This window comes from Drosophila innubila, assembly GCF_004354385.1.
Source record: "Drosophila innubila isolate TH190305 chromosome 2R unlocalized genomic scaffold, UK_Dinn_1.0 1_C_2R, whole genome shotgun sequence".
Lineage (NCBI taxonomy): Eukaryota > Metazoa > Arthropoda > Insecta > Diptera > Drosophilidae > Drosophila > Drosophila innubila.
The window spans coordinates 11,370,372-11,393,508 of record NW_022995374.1 but is presented as its reverse complement, the minus strand read 5'-3'; the positions used below and the strand labels follow the sequence as shown (position 1 = coordinate 11,393,508).

Genomic DNA, 23,137 nt, shown 5'->3' with positions numbered 1-23,137 from the left:
TAGCAGCGCCTTATCGATATATCGATATCATTAAATTGAAGCATCGATATCATTGGCATACCGTGCATTTTTTTCTCTTGTCTTTTCAGTCTTCTTTTCGTTTTTCTTGCGCATGGTTTGTTGTTGTTTTCGAGTCTTGGCATTTTTGCATTAAAACGCGCTCTCGGCGCTTGTAAACCAACAAAAGTTATTCTGTTCTGCAAAGTGCAGCGTGCTTGGCTGGTAAATACGCCTAAATACACATAATTATAATTTGTGTTACGTGCTTCAAAAGTTGAAAATTTGCTAAAAGAAAAAAAAATTCAAAATTAAGAAGCAGTAACAAGAAGTTGCTGAAAGCGAGTTGACATTGAAGTACGAGTGCGCGCGTATGTGTGTTTGTGTGCGTATGTGTTAGAGTGTGCGAAATTCTTTTGTGTTTATACTTATTTAAATTCGCGCAAAATAATAATTACAATCAAAAGAAACGAAGGTAGCAACAACATCGACTAAATCGGCAGCTCGTTTTGCGCGTGCTTTTTTTTGTTGATTTTTATTAGTTGTTGCATCGCGTAAAAATCAATAAAATGCTAGTAATTGTTGCTGTCGCCTTTATTCTCATTGTTGTCGGTGTTGTTGCTATTGTTGTTGTCGTGCCAGGAGTTTGTCGCCGTCTAACGCTTCCGTCAACAAGAGAGCAGCCAAAAGCTCTCGTGGCCGTGGCTCATGTTTTATTTTTTTATTTTGTATTTTCTCGTCATATCGTGTTATCTATCGTGTTTCGCACACTTCGCAAACCGTGTTATATGTAATTTTTGTTGTTGCTAATAGCGCGAAATACAGCGTTAAAGCATTTTGTAATAAACTTCAATTTTACCGCTTGTTTATTTATTTCTTTTATCGTATTTGTCAAGGAGGAAGCTTTTCAAGCTGCATTTGATAAAACAACAAAAGCAAATATACATCTAAGTGGAGAGAACCAAAAAGGTAAGCAAATGAGAAATACAGTTGGGCAAGAAAGTGTTTTGACAAATTCAAAATGTCACGTATTGTTTTTTTAATTTTAAAAATAGTTTAATTTGATTACATTTAGGTTTATTTCCATACCAGAGCAAAGAAATAAAAATTAAAATGTAAGTTTTTCGGCAAACACTTTCTTGATTGTATATAAAACTATGAATATATGTAAAATGGCGCTTGACAACTGTCAAACTGTTCCTACAGTTTGACAAGTTCAATAATCGAAAGTGTATTGTGTTCTCTTTTCAACACACACGCATAGATACACATGCAAGCACTCAATTAATCGAAATTGTATAACGGTTCATTGCACTGTGCAATTTTGAGTTATTGTTGTTGTCTCCTTTCGCATGTTGTGTGTTGTTATCTGTCGCTTTGCTACACTTCCTTTCAGCTGCTGTGTCAGCTGTGTGTGTACCGTTATACGGGTTTATGACTCAAATATCTGTATTTCTTGTTGTTATTGGGGATTGTGTGTTTTCTGTTGTTATTGAGTTTCTTGTTGTTGTTGTTAATTTGCCTTTTTTGGCACAGCCCGCAATTTGTTTGTCTCAAATTTGCCGTAATTAAAAATCAAATTGATTTTTCCGTTTGCAAACACAAAAAAAGTCAAGCAAAAAGGCAATCAAATTGTCAGTTAGCAACAACAACTACAATAACAACAACAACGATTGCTGCAACAATGAAAAAGCAATTTTCGTATTAAACAGCGAAGAAAAAAAGTCAGTCAAGGCATTGTCTGTTTTGTATTGTTGTTGTTTCTGTTTTTGTTATTGTTGCCATTCGCTTGCCACACGTTTGTGCCTCGTGTTGGTAAGTTAGTTGGTTGTTATTGTTGTGTTGCAACAATGAGCATAGCTAATTTTCGTTTTAACAAAAGTTAAGTACTCGAGTCTTTAAGCTTTGCTCGTTGTTAACGAAACTATTTATGTATGTTGTTGTTGCCCAGCAACTAATACAACAACAAAAACCGCAATAACACTAACAGCAACAACAACAATGACAACGACCAACATAAGAAGCAACGACAAAATGTTTATTTTCCTTTTGTGCTTGTTTCTTTTGCGTGGCGCTTAGACATTAACAAACTTTGAACCAGGTAACATCCCATAAGAAATAATATTGCAATAGATTTGTTTTTGTTTTATCTTTTTTACGCTGAATTGGTCAATTTGTAATACTTCTTACTTGGATTAGCCAACATTAGGAGTAAGTACATGCTATTTAAAAGATCATTTTTGATAGTAAAACCACAGTAAAAGATAATTAGTTCTGTGATCTGTAGTTACAGTTATTGGAATTAATATTTAGGTCAAGCAATTAACAAATAAAGATGTTTCGCTTGAAATTTAGTTCAGTTTTCTACAATGATTCGTTACTAAAAAAAAGTTAAATAAATACGTTGAAAAAAAAATAATTTTATTGAAAAAATTGTATAGTTTTTAAAAATCGGAAAATGTAAAAAGTTGGTACTTCCCATACCGGGAATCGAACCCGGGCCTTCTGGGTGAAAGCCAGATATCCTAGCCACTAGACCATATGGGATTATGTAAACACCACACGATTTGTCCCAATTGCAAACCAAATCTGTCAAAATATATCTAGCCACATCAGATATATTCAAAAGATGCCCACTCAGTTGCAGGATTTCATTTCATAAGAATTTGCAGATGAATTTTTTATATACAGATACATACAAGTCCCATATTGTCTAGTGGTTAGGATATCCGGCTCTCACCCGGAAGGCCCGGGTTCGATTCCCGGTATGGGAAACATCTTTTTAATTTCGGTGAAATAAATTTCGATGATAACTTGAAGTATTTAATTAATTGCCATTTTTTTTTATATAAGTACAAGGGGCGTTTTGATTAATGCGCCATTAATCAAACACATTAGGAGGAGGTGGCGATTGTTAAACATTTCCTTAAACTGAGAGACTCTTCTCTCTTTTTAAAAATGCCGACTGCAGTGAATTGCACTTACTGTTGTGTTGACCTGCACTTGAGCCAAAAGCTAACTTGATTCAAGTGCCTTTTTAATGAGTATCAGACGCCACTCATCATGATCCGGCTCAACGAACTGCACACACATCAAAATTGTGTTTCTTCAAGCGCAGTTGCAACTCAATTTCCAACAGGGAATAAAAAGAAAAATGAAAAGTTTAAATGGCTAATTCATCAAAAGTGTGGCAAGCAGCGACTTTGTTGCCATTGTTGTTGTTTAACCCGCCCACTTTTCACTGCCTGCTACTTTCCAAGCTGAATGCGGGCAGAGAGCAATTGAAACTTTGTTGACTGTCTTTGGCTATATTTGTATTTCTTGTATGCCATCATCTTTGTCTCTGTCTTGGTCTTCGTCATCATCAGAGATATTCAGATACAGATACATTAGAAGCGCGTGTGAGACGACATACGATTGAGCAAGAAGCTGAAAAAAGGCACAGCATACAAATTAACATTTTTATAGTGCTTTTTGTTGCTGCTGCTGCTTCGACAGCAGTCAAAGAAAGCCAAGCCCAGAGAATCGACAGACAGAGAGCAACAGCAACGGAGCAACAATAAAAATATAAGAAAAAAAGGAGACGTTTAGTTTTTTGTTTCTGTTTTCTTTTATTTATTTATTTTCTTAAACGTCAAGCGTAACGCCAACGCCAACACGCCAAGACATGGCAACGTTTGTTTTTATTGTTAAACCAGTTAAGTTGAGTTGAGTTGAGTTTTTCAGCAAGAACAAAAGAGCAACAGCTGCCCGCTCTTCTCTCTGCCTATGCCTCTCTCTCTATCTCTCTGTCTCACTTCTAGCTTTTAACTACGTTGACTGCATATTAAAGCTTTTGATTTTGCTGCTTGCTGCGCTGCTGTTGCTGTCAAACCGTCTTTATTGTTGTAGCAAGCTGTGTTTGTTTTGTTATGCTCTACGTTTGCCTTCCTTGAGGCGTTGTCATCTCTAATCCGTCTCGTTTCCACTGCGTTGCGCGTTTTATACAAGCCGGCATCCAATCAATTTCATATGCTATGGACACAGGCGCTTAATTACTTACGATATTAGCTGCAATATAATTTCGAATCCATTGTGTAGTGCAGTGTTTACAAACCAGGATCGCTTGATTACTTACGATATTAGGTGCAATGACGTTTCGTTTCCACTGCGTTGCGCGTTTTATAAATGCCGGCATCCAATCAATTTCAAGTGCCATGGGCGCAGGCGCTTAATTACCTACTATATTTTACCAGCACTTTAAACCACAAAAACTTTTAGCGCTTTTCAATTTTTTATTTTTATTATTTTTCGCTCGCTTTTCGCTGTACGCTGTAACTTCTGAAGCGTGTGACCGGAGGTGAAATTTCATTTTTGATTTTTCGGCTAGCCCATGGCAACTGGATATAACAACAACAACAACAACAAAATCGACGACGTCAAACTGTCTAAAACTGGCGATAAATGCGCGCAGATACTTTGGACGTAGTTTGGCCGCGTTTGCAATTCGCATTCGCCGCTTTAAATGGACAACTGGGAGTGGGTCACACAGCTGCAAGCTGCAGACTACAAACTGTAGACTGTAGACTGCAGCAGCTGATGGCAGAGAGACCAACGTAGCGATTATAGGGATGCGGATGGATACCCACAGACATACAGACACACAAAGCCCGATTCAGATTGAGACTCCAAAGAGTCAGATTCTCAGACCGGTTGGCGTTGCGGCATTTTCGGTTCTTTCTTTAAAGCGTAAATATTTCAATTTATTTATTGGTCATGCGTCTTCTCGATTCCACTTTCTACCCGCCGTCTGCAGTCGTTGTAGTCTGGCAGATGTATCTACATGTGTCTTGTCGTGTCTTGACCACAGTCATAACCCGAATTCGTGTCCAGGCACGCAAGCCACTAAAATCTGTGTCAACGGCCTTTGGCTTTTAAAGAGGCGGCCCTTCTTCAAGTAGCGCCCACCTGGGGCACAACAACAGACAGTGGGCGTGGCATTGTCGCCGTCCTCATATGTGCGCATTTTCATGTGCATGAAAATGAAATGAAATGAAATGAAATGAGTGAAAACAGTTTGCACTCAGCAAACAAAAGACCAAAGAGGTGTGTACGACAATTCCAACTGCAGGCCATGCATGACCCGCGTGTACGAGTATCTATGCCCCAAAGGGGGTGGCGAGGGGTGGCACTACAGATGGGGAAACGAGACGTTGTTGTCTGATTGCCATGCTAAATGGCTGAGGAGAAAACCATGGCAATGAACGGACTCAAGCGGGCGCAGTAACCAATACCCAATACTCCCATAAAAAAAGCATCGTTAAACAGCAAGCTTTAAATTAGGCTACACTTTAAAATACCCTGTAATCCAATTGGAATTTCTAATATTTCATTTTTGAATAACTAAAAAACTATCAGAAAATATTTAACAATTTTCTTTTATATACTGTGTAGTTTCATCCCTTCATCCCATTAAAATAGCCTGCAATCCATGGAAATATCTAAATTTTCAATTGTGTAAAAGTAAAATAGTAGTACACTGTGTATCCACCATTTTTTCATGAATATACCCTGTAATCCATGGAAATATCTGAAATTTAATTTGTGTAAAAGTAAAATTTGATTAGAAAACATATAAAGATTTTCTTTCGTATACTTTACCACCTATATTCCCAATATGCACATGTATACAGGGTATACTCTAGCCTGTCGAACTGAAATTTACACGTTTTCTTGCTGCACCTCTCGACAGTCAAATATGTAGTTGGCTTATGGAATCGGAGGCCAAGTCGGAGTCGATTTCAAAGTCGGAGACAACGCTAAGGCACGAAGTGCGTGAGCTCATTTAATAGATTGATTGTCTGGAAAAAGTTTGCATGCTAATTGGATTGAGTGGCATGACGTTGTGTTAAACGACGGACACACATTTAAGCACTTCACTTTAACCATATAATAGGGTTCATTGAAGTTCAATTTCGCCTAGAGCAACGATTTGAGTTTAAAGGTCATCAGTTGATAGCTGGTCATATAGATAACAGCTGAAGAACAATTTAAAGAGACCTCGACAAACCTCAACTTGGGGCTATAACCTTTATAGATTTAGTTATTTTTTTAAAAACAAAAAAATGTATTTCCCATACCGGGAATCGAACCCGGGCCTTCTGGGTGAAAGCCAGATATCCTAGCCACTAGACCATATGGGACACTGTGCAACATTTGGAAACTAGTCGACTATATGAAAATGAACTAATATTAATATCAAATTTGATTTTGAATATACTAAAAATCTAAAAATAGCAAATATGCAAAAATTTTGAGACGCATAGTTTTATTAGTGAAACTAAATTAGTTTCTCGAGCAATGATACAAGATTATGCAGCCTAAAGTGAAATTTATTGTAAATATCTTGATTGGTAGCTTTGTTTGTTGATTTTGTTGTTGTTTTTATTCTTCATACCTTTTTGGGAAGTAATTTTCTGTTGCCCATTGATGATTACTTGAGGCTGCCCCTCAACTCGCCAGGCCATGATTGTTCATTAATTACCAAAACGAGTATTTGAGCATTGAGCCCCGCTTGTGGTTTGGTTTCTTCGATTTTTTTGTAAGCTGTCAGCTCGTGTAAGATAAATTGAATGAATCTCCTCTGGCTGCACTTGAAGCGCACATAAAAATTGTTGCCTGTCAGCGTTATCATTCCCCCTCCCGTTCCGTTTGTACGGGAAGACTTCCTTGGACATTTAACTACCGTTGCAACTGTATTAATGCAGTGAAAATCTTGTAAAAATTCATTTAATTTACTAACTTTGAATGATGAATCAATCATTGCGTCTGCTTAGCTTCGGCTATTTAAATTAACCGGTTCGCTACATCTCCTGTCCCCTCTAACAGCTCCTCCCAACAGTCGGCTCGCTTGTCTAATGAGCGATGGGGCACTTGTCTACCCGCAGAAAGATGTACATAAAAAACCAAAGCTGATGTGGAGTCTACTTTCATGACTGGGCAGTCAAACTGTCTGTCGATCTGTCCAGTCCGTGTCCAGATGATAGGGTTTATGTTTTCTCCACGGGGCATTGTCAGAAAGTCTGTAAACTGTTAACTGTCAGGCAGATATGTGGCGCTTACACGTGTCTCAACTTATTACAAATTTAATTTATTAATTAGGCTTTGTAAATATATGATTGTGCGTTTAATTAAGAGCATAAAGGCACGCAAACCAGTTTAAAGATTACTTCAAGTTAAAATAAGATGAGATGAGATTTAATAATAACAACAATTGAAAGTAAGTTTAAGTCAAATATAATGTATAAAGTCTTGAATAGTCGAAAAAGTTGTGTTTGTTCTCCAAACAAAGAGTTTTCAATGACTAAAAATCAAATGAATCAATAGAATTACACTCCAACATACTCCATTTAATTACAATATAATCAAAGTATTTATATTGCAATTATGGCATGATGTCATTTAATTGCTCTTGGAAGATTTGCTAGAATTGAGTTTACAAAAGTCTAATGACCATGCTACTCATATAACATAGCTGAACTGGCACTCTGGAAAATAAAAACGGCATTGCAACTTGAGTGCATTTCAGATTCATACTCATATTCATATAGATTTATTCATAATCAAATTTCAAGGGTCTTTCGCTGTGAGTTTCGCTTCAATTATTCGACACTTAAATATCAGACTGTTTAATTAGATGCAGTAATTAACTAATGAAACCTTAAATAACGAGAAGAGAACATTACGCATTTAAGCATATAAAGTTATGAATTTGATTTGATTTACGAGTCGAATGCGAAGGTCTTCAATGAGGCATAGCCGGAGATTCAACGAGTTAAACGAGTATCCATTAATTAAAGTCGGGATTCATAATGCTGCTTTTGTCTAATAATAATAATAATTTCTATAATTCTGAGTTGTTCCTATTTTGCTATTTATTTAATTTGCTCGAAACTTAACTTTAACACATTTTGAGGTTTCATATCAATTTGCAAAACATTTTTTCGGCTGTTTTTTTTTCTACTTGTCTTCGTATTTGTTGTTTGCATGTTTGCCAAATCTTTTATCATTGTGTCATGTCCAATGTCGCGGGCGCACACAAAAGAGTTAAATATTAAGAGGGAGAAAGAGAGAGGAAGACTGAGTGAGTGAGAAAGAGCAAGATGGAGTTTTTGTTCAAGGTGAGGCGCGTGTATTGTTGAGACAAATGGGAATGAAACAGAAACGAGGCAATTAGCTTAAAACACTTTCGATAGCTTCGTCTGGTCGCGTGTGTGTCGCGAGTGTTGACCAACACTGTAAACTCTTGCTTGCAGTCACTTTGATCATTAGATTATAATTACCTTTGTGACATGCAATTACTTTTCAATTATAAATTTATTACCCATCATCAACAGACATTGTTTTTTTTTTTGCTTTATGACTAGTGCATTCAATTAAATTAATTGCCTTTGAAATTGAGTTGCGGCTGATAGACAAACTTGTTCAACACTGGAAATTGATCATAGTTAACTGAACGATTCGCTCAAGTGCCGATTCAACTTTCATTTTGTTTATGGTCTTAATTTAGACTATTTATAATAATTACCACAGCCAACAAAAACCTACAAAAGAAAAACAAAACCAACAAATGAAGCGCCAACTATAAAACAAAAACACAGCTCATTGTTGTTACTCTTGTTGTTGTTGATGCTGCTGTTGGCAGCGCGTGAGCGGGCAGAAAGATCAGAGGAGATGTCTGACTCTGGCACCCAACTTGAACTGACCAAGCCAACCACAACAACAACAACTATAACAACAAGAAAGCGATGAGATGATGATGATCATCATCATCATCATCTGAGCAACGAACAAGCAACAAGTCACAGAGTCGGCAAAGTCAACGCCTGCTAGTTGACCTCAAAAGTATCTTGTACTTGAGATGGAGTGTAGTTAACTACTTGAAACAATTTGTACAATGCCCCAGCTGAAAAGCTAGTGAAAGGGCTACTTAAATGACCAGAGGTTACCTCCCCCTAAATTACTATATCTCTGTGATAGGCTGAAAAGTTTCCAAATTTGCCATCTACTACGGAAAAAATAGAGTAATGAAGATAATTTGATTTTCCTAAAAGGTTCTGTTTTCTTCTAAGTTAAACTAATTCTGCGGGAAGTTTGTCTGTAAACTAAGTTATTAGTAAGAGTAGTTTAATAATAATTTAATTTAGTTTCCACTTTAATACAATATAATTGTAGAATATAAAAATATATTCATATTTTTAAATGTAATTGATGAATCTAGGACTATATAATTCTAATTTATTTCTTGACTTTTAATCTTCCCCAATCCTAAAGATTAATTTATCTTCAACTCGCTGAACTCTTCTAAAACTCAACGCCCAACGATTTTACAATAGATTCTAAAGATAGAATTTGGAAAAAAGAGGATAGAGGCAATGATTTATAGTCTTTTGCTTGGGGTTGTGCTGTCTCACGGCTATTACAAGCATAAATACAGTCTGATGGAGAGAAGCTTTTTTTTTTGTTAGCTGTGGTTTTCCACTACACTTGTTCTCTCGACTCTTTCAGCCAGCAATATCAGATTTCAAACCTTTAACCCTTTGTCTCTCTCTTCCCTCAGCAGTTGACGTTGATTCTGTCTGCTGTCAGCGTTTCTTCTTCTTTTTTTCTCTGTTTGGTTTATGACCAACAGTTTTTAGTGGATTATCTAATTGGGAAATTATTTTGCTACCAACATTTAGATAAGAAGATGATTTTTAAACTAGAGATACGAGAAGTACGTGCCACAAGTTGTGCAACACGATTCGAGTTTGAACTTTAAGCCAAATATTGTGGATTAAGTTGACTGACAACTGTTTGCGGTTGGTGGCAACTTTCGCCTCTAAAATTCTTTTAACTGCCTCTGATTTATGTACTTACATATGCTTTATAGTCCACTCTGATAATTTGGTTGTCTAACAAGCGGTTTGTGGTTCACATTTTTTTTTGTTTTTTTAATTTAATCACATGTTTCCGTTTCGTTGCCCAAATGCTTTGGGTTGATGCAGTTTTGCGGTTTGCTGTCCAGTTTGCGCTTTAATAACTTCATTGTCAATGCAACAAACGGGTGCACAACCCGACAGCAAGCATAACAACGAAAAAATGATAGATATTGGATGTGATACCCTGTAATAAGTATAAGAAATAAAACAATTTGTAAAGGATAAGTTGAAGAATTTTTAAAATTATTATTTGAATACTTATAGTATTTGTGAAATATTTTAAAGCGTAAAAGCTTACTTTAAACATTTATAAACCACTCGACAAGTCTTTTTTGTTTTACTGATGAATCGACAATTTGATGTCTAAAATCCATTATGGGATTGTCATCATTTGGTTAGGATTGTCATCACTAGAATAGAGTTATATTTCTTTTGTTTTCAAGCATGTTACAAAACAAACTATGCAGTAAATATACCCTAGCATGCATGTGCAGGGTATTTGCAACAATGCTGTAGTGAATGTTGGTAGCCTAGGTTTTATCTAGTGCAACAACAACAAAGAGTGCAACAGCGCTTGACTTCTTTTTCTAAAAAAACGCTTATTGTCCATGCTCAGCCTGCGGCCGGATTGGACTTGATCTAGATGCGGATACGGCCACCGTGTGGACTTAGATTCAGACTTGGACTGGGACTTAGACTGAGACTTGACTCTGTGTGTGTCAGCACAGTAGTCAAGTTGCAACGACAGCAGCACACGGCGTTTATATCGTGATCGTGAGCGTCATCGCCTGCCAAAATTATGGAGCGTCATCTTATCCAAAGGCAGATGAAGATGAGAAGACTTGCAACAGAGAGGAGTCAAGTGAACCCGCAATGATCATCAGACAGCGTTGGGTGGATTGATCGAAAGAAGAAGAAGAAGGAAGTTTGTTTAGAGTCGCTGAGACGATTTCACAAATCAGAAACGCAATAAAAAATGTCTTCATTGAGATCATCATCCGCCTGCCTGCCTGTCTGTTTGTCTGACTAACTGTCTGACTGCCTGGGTAGTTGATCTTTAGCTACAGGTTTTATATGATCGCATTGCTGCGATTGATGGTGGGTAGTTTTTATGTGACCGCCGTCGGTCGTCAGTCCGTCAGTCGGCAACAAAAGCTGACTTTGCCTTATTTAGTTCTTTGCCGTATTTTAGTATTTATGGGCGCATGACTCTCCAGCCACAGCATCGACATCGTCATCATTACACCCGCACAATTGGTTGTCACTCGACTCCCCCCCTTCACATGATCCGGGAGCTTTTTTTGCAAGCCTTGATTAGATTAGATCAAACATACATAAGTAGAGAAGCAAAGAAGATCGCGAGAAGCGACAGAGAAGTGCGCTTGAACTTCGCCCCTGTCGGCAATCATTTATATGGCTAATTTTTCATGCAGATCAAGATAAAGTCGAAATGAAATTTCTTGGAATCTGGCGGTTTTTTTTAACTTGAATTTTATAAAAATTCATTAGGCATTCGTAAATAATTAATTATTGTATGAGGAAGAGCTTTAATTTGTTTTCTTAACATAAATCAACTGTTTTGTAACTCCATATTTAAATATTCTATATAGTATAGCAGTTATACTTTCACATGGATACGATTCACATGCTTATTTGTAAGCTTTCAAGCTCATTGTTTTGACCTGCATATTAAAGCTTACCAACACTATTATAACTTTACCTCGGGAAATTGAATTTGTGTGCATAGTTGTTTTTTAATTAATTTCTTACTCAATCGTAAATCTATTTTTGCCAAGTATGTTTTAAGTATTAAAATAAAAATGAATGTATTAAATACAGTCATTAAAGTTAAGAACAAAAATTAAGAATGCAAAAATTAATTTATTAACATAAATTGATTATAATTGTTGTATTTTTTATTGTGATTTCATAAGGTCAGTAAAATAAAATGACTGCTCAAAAACTTATTTTTCTAATGTTTAATCCTATAGTTGCATTCTACAACCCAATCTATTTTGAAACTCCAACATAGCATTGCCCTTAATCAGGGCGTGTCACTTTTAATGGCATTAAAGCTTAGCTAAATCCCATGTAATTCTGCTGACAAACCACATGACCGCAGCCCAACCCAGAAAGAACATTCTCAAAAAACAAAAACAAAAAATACTAACGAAAAACAACAATGAAAAAATACAGAAAACCCACAAAAATTTTACAGGCAATTTCGAAATTTACATTGAATTGATTTAATTTATGCGCTGGAACTGAACGCTCCAGCAAGTTGATTAGAAGCCGCCACCCGCAAGCGAAAGAGCGAGACGGGGGAGATAAACATAAAAAAGGGGAGAGGGACTCCCCCTAGCGTTAGGAGCGCCCTGTGCTACAATTACAAAAGTTTCAAAAACTACTTCAAACTGATTCAAATCGAACTGAATTGCCAGCTGCTTACACTCAATAGTATGATGAATCAGCTGTTGTTGTTGTTGTTGTAACTTTTACAGAAATCAACAAAATATAGACAGACAAAGAAAAAAGAAGAAAGAAATTGAAAATGAAAAGCTGTTGTTTGTTGTCGAGGCGTATCTTAAAAATAGATACATTCCCACGCCCACGTGTCTATTTCTAGGTCTCGATTGTTGTTAATCTTATTGTTGTTGTCGATGTTGCTGTAGGTTGTTATTATATTATTATTATGGTTTCATGGCATTGCATTGTGCTTTTTCACAGATTGTGCAATTTGGCGCGTTTCCACTTTTCGCTTTCCTCATCTTTTGTTCTCTTTTGGCCACATACCACGCCCACCTCGCCCCGCCTCCTATCCACTTTCCATTGCAATTTGTTTTCTTGCATCGTGCCATTAATTTGTGGTATTTTGGGCTGTTCCTCTTCTTTTTTTTTTTGTAATTATTGCCACTTACCGCTGTTCCAATTCCGTGCATTCCCCCTCAACAACATTTCAATTGGCAGCGTTGCCGGTGAGTACCATTATTTTCTTATTTCTTCCGTAATATTTATCAGCGTTTGCTCTTTTCTCACCCTCTTGCCGATTTGTAAAAATATGCGTGGGGTATATCGATGTCATAGTTATTATGTACTAATCCTGGTCTTTCCACTTTTTTGGTTTCTACATAAAAAACCCAAAATAATAAATTAATATTATAATAATTATTAATATTAATAATTATTATAATTAATTAAAATGTCTATAATTATAGACAACTCTTCGTATTCTTACTGGGTATCTACTAGTTGCTCTAGTTCACGCTGAGTATTTTTATACATGTGCACATATTAATTTGTATTTTCTTTTTATAAATTTTCATTTTTCCGCAAAATTAAAAATAACCACAAAAACACACACACACACACCGGCATATATTTATTATTGTATATATAAAATGTACAATTTATAAACTCTGAAAATTTTGCACGATTTTCTCACTGGTCAAAAATCATCACCACCTGCTGTGTGAGCCGCACAGTGGGACGAGTATTGTTAAAATGTATGTCTTAAAACTTGTGAATGAAATGAGGCAGGTCGTGATTGTAACACTTTATAGATATCTGTTTTATATTTAAATAATTTTCCGTATTTTTAAAGTATGCATAAAAAAGTATTAAATATATATTACAATCAATAGATATTTTAGACATAAATATCTATTAAAATATATTATTCTTAACTATTTTAGATAGTTTCATGTTTAGGCATTTTGAAGTAATTTTCGTTTGTTTTCGCTTCACTGTGCGACGGCGTCAACGACTCACCCGCTGCTTGGCCGTCCGCCACCTTGCGTCTGAATCTCGCACACCTCACCTATGAGCTTAGTGTGAGTGCTAAAATTAAATATTCAAATTTGTTGTCTTAACAATTTGTTGCTGCGCTCTGCCGCCTCAGTAGGGGAAGAAGAAGCAGAAACAGGCAGCGTTCACATAAACTTTGGCAATAAAATTCATATATTTATTTAAAACGAATTCATAATCAATATTTGTATATGTGTGCATTTGTATTATTTGCCAAAAAGCTAGTAAGTATTATAACTAATAGCGAATTTCCGTTGAAGGCTATGAATCACATTGGTATCTTCTTAGAAAAGGGGGTAAAAACCAGAGAATACAACAAAAACAACAACAACATATTGAATTGAGTGATCTGCGCGTCATCGAGCTTTTGTTTGTGACACTGATAAGCTTCGATTGATGGAATGATAAAATCAAATACTGCAAGAATTCGCGTAATTACTTCCGCTTGAGTTCAGCAATAACAACAATCAGAGCAGAATGCAGAATTAAAGTAAACGGCGCCAGCGTCGACGCATCCATTGCTCAAGTTTACTCTCTTTCACTCTCTCGCTGTCACTCACTCTCTCTTGATGTGTTTGCTCTCCCACATATGGCAACGCTGTGTCGTCGCGTCGCGTCGCATCGCGTCGTCAGCTGCTTGGGCAACGGGATCTGTGCTTTCAGTTCTAAACGATTCATTGTCGCGTACGTGCGCGTTTATTATAATATAGCAGAGTTTTGATTTTAATTGTTGTTACACACATTTATTTGTTTATGATGTTTGTGCAACCAACAAAAATAATAACAACAATAACTACGACAACGACAACTAGTATAACGACAACAACGATTGCCAGAAACGTTTTCGCTGGCTAATGCAAAGTGTGAGTTGTTGTTTATTTACTACACTGCCCGCATCGCTGCTGCTGCTGCTGCGACGCCGACGCCAACGGCAGCGTCGACAGTTGTTGTTGCTTTTGCTTGCGTGACTTTCCTTAAGCGCCTCATACGAATATACTTAGTATGAGTATAAATGCGCAACGTTTTCTTATCGCGCGTTTTGCTTTGCTTTGCGGCCTATCAGTTTTCATTTTGTCGTTGTATAAGTGCATGTGTATGTGTGTGTGTCTGAGTGTATCTGTTGCATTTGCACAAGAAGTAGGTTATGGCAAAATGAGCAACAACAGCGACAACAACAACTGTTAGACGAAGAAAATCAATCAACAAAGTGGCTCAGCACGCAGAGCATGTAATTAACACGCAACCAACTGTTGCCTCTCCTCCTCCTCTTTTTCGACATCTTCTGCTTGCTGCTACTGCTTCTTCTTCTTCTTTTGCTTTGTTGTGTGTTTATTCGCGTTCATCAATTGTTACACACAGCTGATTGTGTCGTGTCATGTTTGTTTATCAATGCAACAGCGACACAATTACAATTTAATTGAGTGCGTACGAGCGGGCAACAGGCAACAACGTTTATAAACAAACATGTTGCAACAATTATAACAGCCAAAAGGAAAGTGTGAAAAACTTCACAGTGGCCAAGTGCGTGTATACGGTATTTGTGTCTATCGAACGATGCTGATGTAATTTGCATAAGCAACAACAACAGCAACCGCAACAACTCTGCAAGCCACAAGCAGCCACATGAACAACAGCAACAACAACCACATACATAATTTTTGGAGCGGTTTCAGGTTTGATGCCCACCATTGCGTAGGCAGTGCAAGCGCACTGAGTTTTGTTGCTCAAATACCCTATATACATAAAAAGTCGTTGGATAGCAAAGTCTAACAGCTAAGATAAGAGACGTTGATAGACAGTATCAAAATAGTGAAAAGCCCAATGAAGTTGCAACGATAAGTCTATCTTTTATTTTGTGAAACTTGATTGAAGCATGAGAATCGCACTCGTTACTCTAGATGCGTTCAGCAGCACCAAATCGATAATAAAAAATTAATAGATATTTTACTGATCTTTCTGCAGTTTTTTACAATCAATATGCCTACATGTTGTGGCTGTGATCTATAAAAAAACTATTTTACTGTTTTTAAGCTTTGTTATCAATTAAAAAAACGTAATAAAAATATAATTCGATCTCAATTTAAGAAAAACAAAAATAGATCTGGCTAATATGGAAATTAAAATAAATAAAATATTTTAAATGAAAATATTTACTAAGCTTCATTTTTTTAATTTGACGAAAAGTGTGTTTAGCTATTTTTCTTAAAATTAATACAGTTGTAATATTTAAATAAATCATAACTTTAATTTAATTTAAACGACTTTGCCTATAAAATTACTATATTGTTGATAGCTGATAATCTAACCAAAATTTTAACTATCAACAATTATTGATTTATGCTGATGAAAGAGCACACTTTTTTTTTGATAATTATTGCATTTATCCTTGTCATCTCTATAACTCTCGAATGTAACTTTTGTAGGGTATTATCCACTGTCTGGAATTTTTATTCTCTCCTCTTGCCGGCAAACAAGCAATAAACTAGCAAATGCCTTAAATGCCAACACCACGCCCACTCAACGGGCGGACGTTTGGTGAACAGAATGAAGGCAAGTGTCAATTCGATGAGATAGTCAGTCAGTCAACTAGTCGTAAGATTTGCTGAGATTTGAGTCAGCATCTGTGAAATCCAAGTCACCAGTAGGTCTACTCTTTAGACGTCAGCGTCTCCCTCTCACCAACAATCTCTACCTTTGTCTCCGTCTCTCCTCTGTCTCTCGGTATCTCCCCACTCACTTGCTGACGTGCGACGAACGACCGGCGAGACGAGTGTGTCATACAGCGGAAAGTCTGGCCAGGCCAGGCCGACAACAAAAAGCGAGTCGTTCGACAACGTTGTCGCCGTTGTCGTTGTCGTCGTCATTTGCTGCTTTTAGACAATGCTACAAGTTGCTACACCTACGACCTAGAATTTGCCGAATATGTCAACAGGTATATAGTTAGTATATAATAAATTTATATTTATATATACAGACTTAAATGAGTGCCTATATACTTGTACTATTTAAATGGCGAATATGTTTAGTTGGAAAATGAGAAATACATTTGGATTATACAACACTCTCGTGTTGCAGCAAATTCAGTTTACATTTTGGCTTGAAGGCGTCGCATTTATGACCTTGAAAAATATGCATATTTAACAGAAAAATAAAAATAGAATTATCATCAAAAATTTAGCCAAATTTAATTGTTTGTTTACACGCTTTGAACTCGCGACCTTTCGTTTTGGCGTCTTGTTCTCAATGCCCTGAACCATTGGCCCTCAACTGTTGGTAACTGACAAAATTCAAACAGCTGAATTGGCCATCTCTTTCACTTTCTCTTAATTGCAGCATGCGCAGTGCGTAGCTCTCTGCCTGAAATGGGCCAAGTTAGTCAAACTGGGCAAGTTGGTTCCATGGTGTAATGGTTAGCACTCTGGACTCTGAATCCAGCGATCCGAGTTCAAATCTCGGTGGAACCTGGGCTTTGATTTTATCTTTTATCTGCTTGCAACACTTTTATTATCAGTAAGAATGCAGCAAAAATAAATGCAAAAAGCAGTATTACTTGTGAATGATTCACTTTGTACACAGAAGATAAGAACATTAAATATTTTGAAATCTTTTACAAATGATTTATGCAATAAGTCCTTGTTGAATATGATATGATAGCATACGGATGGGTTCATATAGAATACTACAAACAGAAAACACAACAGAAATAAGAGTGTTCTTTTTGGGGTTGCTCCCAAAAGTATGCAATGAAAATAATTTTATATATTTTTTTTAATGAGTATATGAAAAAAATTATGAAAATTATTAAATAAAAGCTTCTGTTTATGGTATAATATTACTATTTATTTTAAAAGTTATTTAAAACTCAATTAAAGCCATTGAGCGCAAAGCTTTTATGAAAGTCACGATAAATATAATTACAGCATTCCATTAAGCAAACTCTCATAAATATTCAATTAACTGATTGTTTTCAATGAATGATTTGTCAGGTGCGTTCAGCTCACTCTGACAGAGAGAGAGAGAGAGAGACAGAGAGAGAGAGATACGTATATGTACTCTCGTTCTTTTTATACACACACAGTTAGTCAAGAATGTGTTTTGACTAAATAAAAAATTTACTCAATTTATCTTCCAAAAAATATATATTTTGTTTATGGATTTTTATTATATTTCTTATATAATTGTATAATTTCTTATATAATTCGAACATGTTAAAAACAAGAAAAATAATTTTCATCGAATTAACTATGCTTGAAATTAAAAAAATACCAAAACTATTTGCACTTTATTTTGGTCAAAACACTTTCTTGACCAACTGTATATCGTATGAAGATTTAGGTAAACAATTTGCTGTCGTAAATGCGTGGAATTTATTTAATTTATTAAATTTTATAACTTGAACGCACACGCATCGCAAACGTTCACATAAATTAGATCAAAAATTTAGAAAAAATAAATAAATGTCAACTAGATTATTTAAGAACAAAACAGACACACAGACGCGCAAATTTAATTATGTGATTGAATGAACGCCCATAAGAACTCCGGCAAGAAACCCACACTCACACACAGACAGAGACAGACAGACACTAATACACATAACAAGCTCTCAAAGTTTGGCCTAGTCTGAAATAATAATCGTAATAAGTGCAACAACAACAGTTTAACGAATCGGTCAGTCACATACGAATTAAATAAGTGCCGCAATAATGTTTGTCATTTAGCTGCGGGGCCAATTTGTAGCCGCACTTTCGTTGGCAACATGTGGCAACAACAACAGCAACAATTGACACAGATTAGCTTACAACAACAACAACAATAACAACACGAGTGATAAGTGTATTGGCTCTGTAATTTTATTTGATAAAAATAAAAGAAAATTGTGTCAAGGGGCCGGCATGACAACCAACAACAAAAACCAACACAAAAAAGTCAACAATACAAATTAAATGAAATTAGCGAGCAGTATGCACGAAAATGTGTGTGAGAAACAATAGGGCAAAAGATGATCGCCAAAAGCAATTGCGAGTAGCGTTAAGCCAAAGCACACACAACAATAACAAATTTACACACGCGTGAACGACAGCGCAGTCGTCGTCGACGTCGCAGTCACTGTCGCTGCTTTTTTGAAACTCTCATTGAACGCCCTACACATGCGCGCAGCGACGAAAGCTCGCGTGTATAATTCAATGTGTGTGTGTGTGGTTTGAGTGTGGGCGATGCGCATAATGTGAATGAGGTTTTCGTACGACATTGAACTCGAAATGTGGGGCTGAAGAACAGCAAAGCGAATGAGACAAGAAAACGAAACTAAGGCAAAAATCGTGCTGCCTTTGCTTAATCACTACGAATTTACATACATACATACATACACATGTACTTTGTAGTTATTGTACTTTTGGCACTTTGTTGTCTATTTGTTGTTGCTCTTTTTTGAAGCGGGCTAGTAGGCATTGCCTTGTTTTTCGGCAATAACAATTAAGAAGAAAAACTAAAAAGTAATAACAACATTTAAATAATTTTTTTTTTGTTAAAAGCTGCCTGTTTAACGGTATTTGAAGCCCTACTCTCTTTTTACTTAACTTTTTACTAATTTGTGCGTTGTTTTTATTTGTCTTTTGCAGTTGCGCTTGAACAGTTAGTGGAACGAGTTTCGATTATATTGCAAATTTTGGACTAGCACGCAGTTGAATTGAAAGGAAGTCAATCAAGAAGCAGATTATCTAAAATCCACACACACACACAATCCACACAGCAACAAAATGGTGGACTACTACAAAGTATTGGATGTGGCTCGCACTGCCACCGACGGTGAAGTCAAAAAGGCGTAAGTGTAATGAAATTAAAGAGCGCGAAAGCTCTACGCTGAGCTTTGAATTGCATTTGAAAGCTGGATAATATTATTGCATGCGTACATCGATTATTTAGATGGTCTTCCCAAAAAGTTATCGATTACCTTGTTTATTTTTTAAAGAAGAAATCTGGTATTAAACTTGATATTTTACCTAGTAACTATAAAGTTACAAATTTAATTTTACATCTTAGTTATTTTAAGTTTAATGTTGTCACTTTTCTATTCTTTACTATGATTTTAAAGTTTTTTTAACCGTAGTGTATACACTTTTAAAAAAAGCCAGAATTCAAAATATTTATATAAAGAAAAAAGGAATAGGTAAAATACTGTTAATAAAAAAAAGGTTAAAAGCTCCTAAATATAAATAAAATTGGAATATTTTCTTAAATTTATAAAGCTATTAATCTTCTTTAAAATTGCAAGCAATAATAAATAAAGAACGCTGATTTTTTCACTTTTCTATTATTTTATAATAATAAATAAATTGATAATTAATAAAATATTTGCTTGCACTCGCAGCTATCGAAAATTGGCGCTGAAATGGCATCCTGACAAGAATCCCGACAATTTGGAGGAGGCAAACAAACGCTTTCGGGAATTATCCGAGGCCTATGAAGTGCTGTCTGATGGTAAGTGGGAATAGCCCATAAGGGAACAATTAGTTAGGGAATAAGATAAAACAATATGTTGTTATTGTTGTTGTATACATATAAATATATATATGTGTGTATGTAGCTCGTAAGCGAAGGATCTATGATGCTAGAGCCACGCTGCACAAATCCTCGGCGAGCAGCAGCGCCAACAGCAGCTCCTCAAGTGGTTACTATTCCCGCTATCGCAGCGGAGGCTCAGCATCGAATTCATCCTCATCGGCGAGTCGTGACTATGACTATGATTATTATTATCCCAGCTATGGGACGGGGACGGGAACGGGGTCTGGCAGCAGGCGGGGGAATCGCTATCAGGCGTTTACCTTTCGCAACTTGTTCGAGGGCACGCCGTTTCACAAACTTTTTGGTAAAAAGACACATTTCGTTGAGGTTATTGTTATTTGTTTCGTTTTTTTCTTTATTGTTATTTGTTTCTTATTTTTTGCTGAGTTGATAATAACCTTGACGCGCACGACATTGTTGTATTTGTTTTTTTTTTTTTTCTTTGCATAAGCAGCAACTGAAAAGCTACCACCCACAATGATCATCATTATCAGCAACAGCATCATCATCAGCGTCATAATGAGCAATTGTTTAGGCCTTGTCTAACCCAACGCAGCCAGAAAGTTTTCCACTAAAACCAACTAATAAAAATCTTCTTAATCATTTTACTAACCGAATTTTCTGAATTTGCAGAGAAGAAACGCCGCATTTACGATGAGTATGGCAAAGATGGCCTAGGGGATCGGGCACAAAGCCGCTCACATGCCCGTCATCATTATACACACGACTTTGATGACTTTGACATAATGGGCGGCTTTCCGTTTGTGTTCCGACCCCCCGAGGATGTATTCCGCGAATTCTTTGGCGTCAACTCGCCCTTTGCCGACTTCTTCAGAGGTGTGTACACTGTACAGACTTATTGTTTGAGATTTATTATATATCTAATTTAATATTAAATCTTACAGATGCCAATGGCTATTCACAATCGAATGGCGCCACAAGCAGCAGCAGTCGACGTCATGCTGGCCATAATAATGTTGGTAGCAGCGGCTCAGCTCGACATCATCATCATCACCATCAGCACAAAATGGCCAGTCCGTTTGGTGCGCCCATGCTCAACTATTCAATGATGGATTTTTTCATGCCCACCAGCGGTTTCACCTCGTTCACCGCCAGCAACAGTGTCGCTGGTGGACACCACAGCAATGGCGCTGTCAAACGCACTTCCACCTCAACGGTGTTTGTCAATGGCAAGAAATTGCTGACCAAACGGTAAGTTCATTAAATTTAATTATATACGTATTTCATTTCCAATTCATTTCATTTCAACTCTTTGCAGTGTCGTCGAAAATGGCAAGGAAACTGTCTTTTCATATGAAAATGATGTCCTTAAATCAAAGACTGTGAATGGAGTATCCCAAAAGCTCTCTTCAATAGCGAATTAATTAACAAGAAATTAAATAAAACAAAACAAAAAACACAATATGGGGAAACAACACAAGGAGGTAAAACAAAAGAAAAAGTAGAGGAGTCAAGCAAAATAAAACCCAATACGAGCAGCAGCAGCGGCGGCGAATATAACAACAACAACAACATTAACAAAGAAAAAGTCATAAATTTAAATCAACATTTAAAGAACAAGTTAAATTCAAGAATTTGAAGAATAACTAAGAGTATGCTTTCTTAACGCTTCGATGATATGTTTAAACAAATTGTTCTACATTAGAATTTAGTTATTTTTTAAATGAAATCGTTTGAAATGAGCATCAGCAGCAACAACAACAACAACTACTAGTACAGCCAACAGCAGCAGCAACAAAAGGGGCCAAGCTAGGACAACAACAACAACAATAAGAACCACAACAACTAAAATAGCAACAATAAATGGCAGTCAATTAAATTACTTGTAAAATGGCCAATTATTTGAGTGCGATTTGATTCGAAATTCTTCAAATTACAATTCAATTTGTTTTCAAAAGTTTCGAACAAAATGCGTGAAATTTAATGGCCACGAACAAAAAGCAAGCAAATAAAACGCTAAAAAGATATAAAAAAAAAAAGAAACCCAACTGAAATGCTAAGAAACGCTTAAGCAATTTAGTTGATAAGTTTTGGGATGGGAGCGTGAATGTGGGCGTGGTTGAGATCAGTTTGATTGCTGCTTATGCTTAATGTGTAACTGTTTTATGTAGCTATCTACCGTTAGTCTATTAAGTTGCCACAATACTTACTACAAGAACCAACAAAATTAACATCAGCATAAAAATGGATAAAACAAAAATACCTGCAAATTGTTTTGCGTTGCTTTTTTGTACATTATAAAAATACATAAATCTAAAATAAATAAAAACATACATTTAAATATCTAGAGTTACAATATTAAAATAATGCAAAACATACATTTCTGACATTGAATGTTTATATTTAATAATAATTTAAACTTTTCTTTCATAGTCTGTAGTCGTTTTTTAAATGCTTAAGATTAAGATTATTCTCACATAACCTAAAAGTAAAAACAAATTATAATTTTTACTGTATTGAACAGAATGAGAGACACAAAAGAAAACCAACTAATCATAATCGCCCACAATTTAATACTGTGTTCTTAGTAGATCATTCTCACCTAAAAAAAAACTTAAATTGGAAAAAAGAAAAACAAAAAACATTAAAGATAAAAGAAATTGCGATCAATTAAGCTGAAAATTGAGTTTTATTTGAATGCTGCCTTTTTGAACAGTACGCGCACTTCTGTCTGGCAACGGCCAACTAAATGCGAGCTTGGCGTTGCCACTTGTGTGATGAATATCGATTAGCTGGATTTCGATACTCGTACTCGCTCCATAACCAGCTAGCGATCACGATGACTAATAGTC

At 36.1% G+C, this 23,137-nt stretch overlaps 1 protein-coding gene and 4 non-coding genes across 7 annotated transcripts; 3 read left to right on the top strand and 2 right to left on the bottom strand.

Moving 5' to 3' along the window:
* The first annotated feature begins 97 nt into the window (after nt 1–97).
* LOC117783587 (dnaJ homolog subfamily B member 6) lies at nt 98–22,314 on the top strand. Of its 3 annotated transcripts, XM_034621040.1 has the most exons (7): nt 98–222; nt 894–966; nt 19,382–19,584; nt 20,131–20,240; nt 20,958–21,161; nt 21,230–21,536; nt 21,604–22,314. In XM_034621040.1, exons 3-7 carry the CDS (start codon nt 19,520–19,522, stop codon nt 21,707–21,709), a joined length of 792 nt encoding a protein of 263 aa, XP_034476931.1. In that variant the 5' UTR covers nt 98–222; nt 894–966; nt 19,382–19,519; the 3' UTR covers nt 21,710–22,314. The 3 variants fall into 3 exon arrangements, with proteins under 3 accessions (XP_034476931.1, XP_034476933.1, XP_034476932.1); XM_034621041.1 differs by lacking the exons at nt 98–222; nt 894–966 and adding an exon at nt 14,440–14,623; XM_034621042.1 differs by lacking the exons at nt 20,958–21,161; nt 21,230–21,536; nt 21,604–22,314 and adding an exon at nt 20,347–20,789.
* Trnae-uuc lies at nt 2,473–2,544 on the bottom strand. Its single transcript has one exon. It is a non-coding gene; the product is annotated as a tRNA-Glu (tRNA).
* Trnae-cuc lies at nt 2,700–2,771 on the top strand. Its single transcript has one exon. It is a non-coding gene; the product is annotated as a tRNA-Glu (tRNA).
* Trnae-uuc lies at nt 6,108–6,179 on the bottom strand. Its single transcript has one exon. It is a non-coding gene; the product is annotated as a tRNA-Glu (tRNA).
* Trnaq-cug lies at nt 17,153–17,224 on the top strand. Its single transcript has one exon. It is a non-coding gene; the product is annotated as a tRNA-Gln (tRNA).
* Nucleotides 22,315–23,137: the final 823 nt, after the last annotated feature.

Coding starts and splice junctions, on each gene's coding strand:
- LOC117783587 (XM_034621040.1), top strand. CDS start 19,520: ATGGTGGACTACTACAAAGTATTGGATGTGGCTCGCACTGCCACCGAC. Junction 21,162..21,229: donor CTTTGCCGACTTCTTCAGAG/GTGTGTACACTG, acceptor TAAATCTTACAG/ATGCCAATGGCTATTCACAA. Junction 21,537..21,603: donor AAGAAATTGCTGACCAAACG/GTAAGTTCATTA, acceptor AACTCTTTGCAG/TGTCGTCGAAAATGGCAAGG.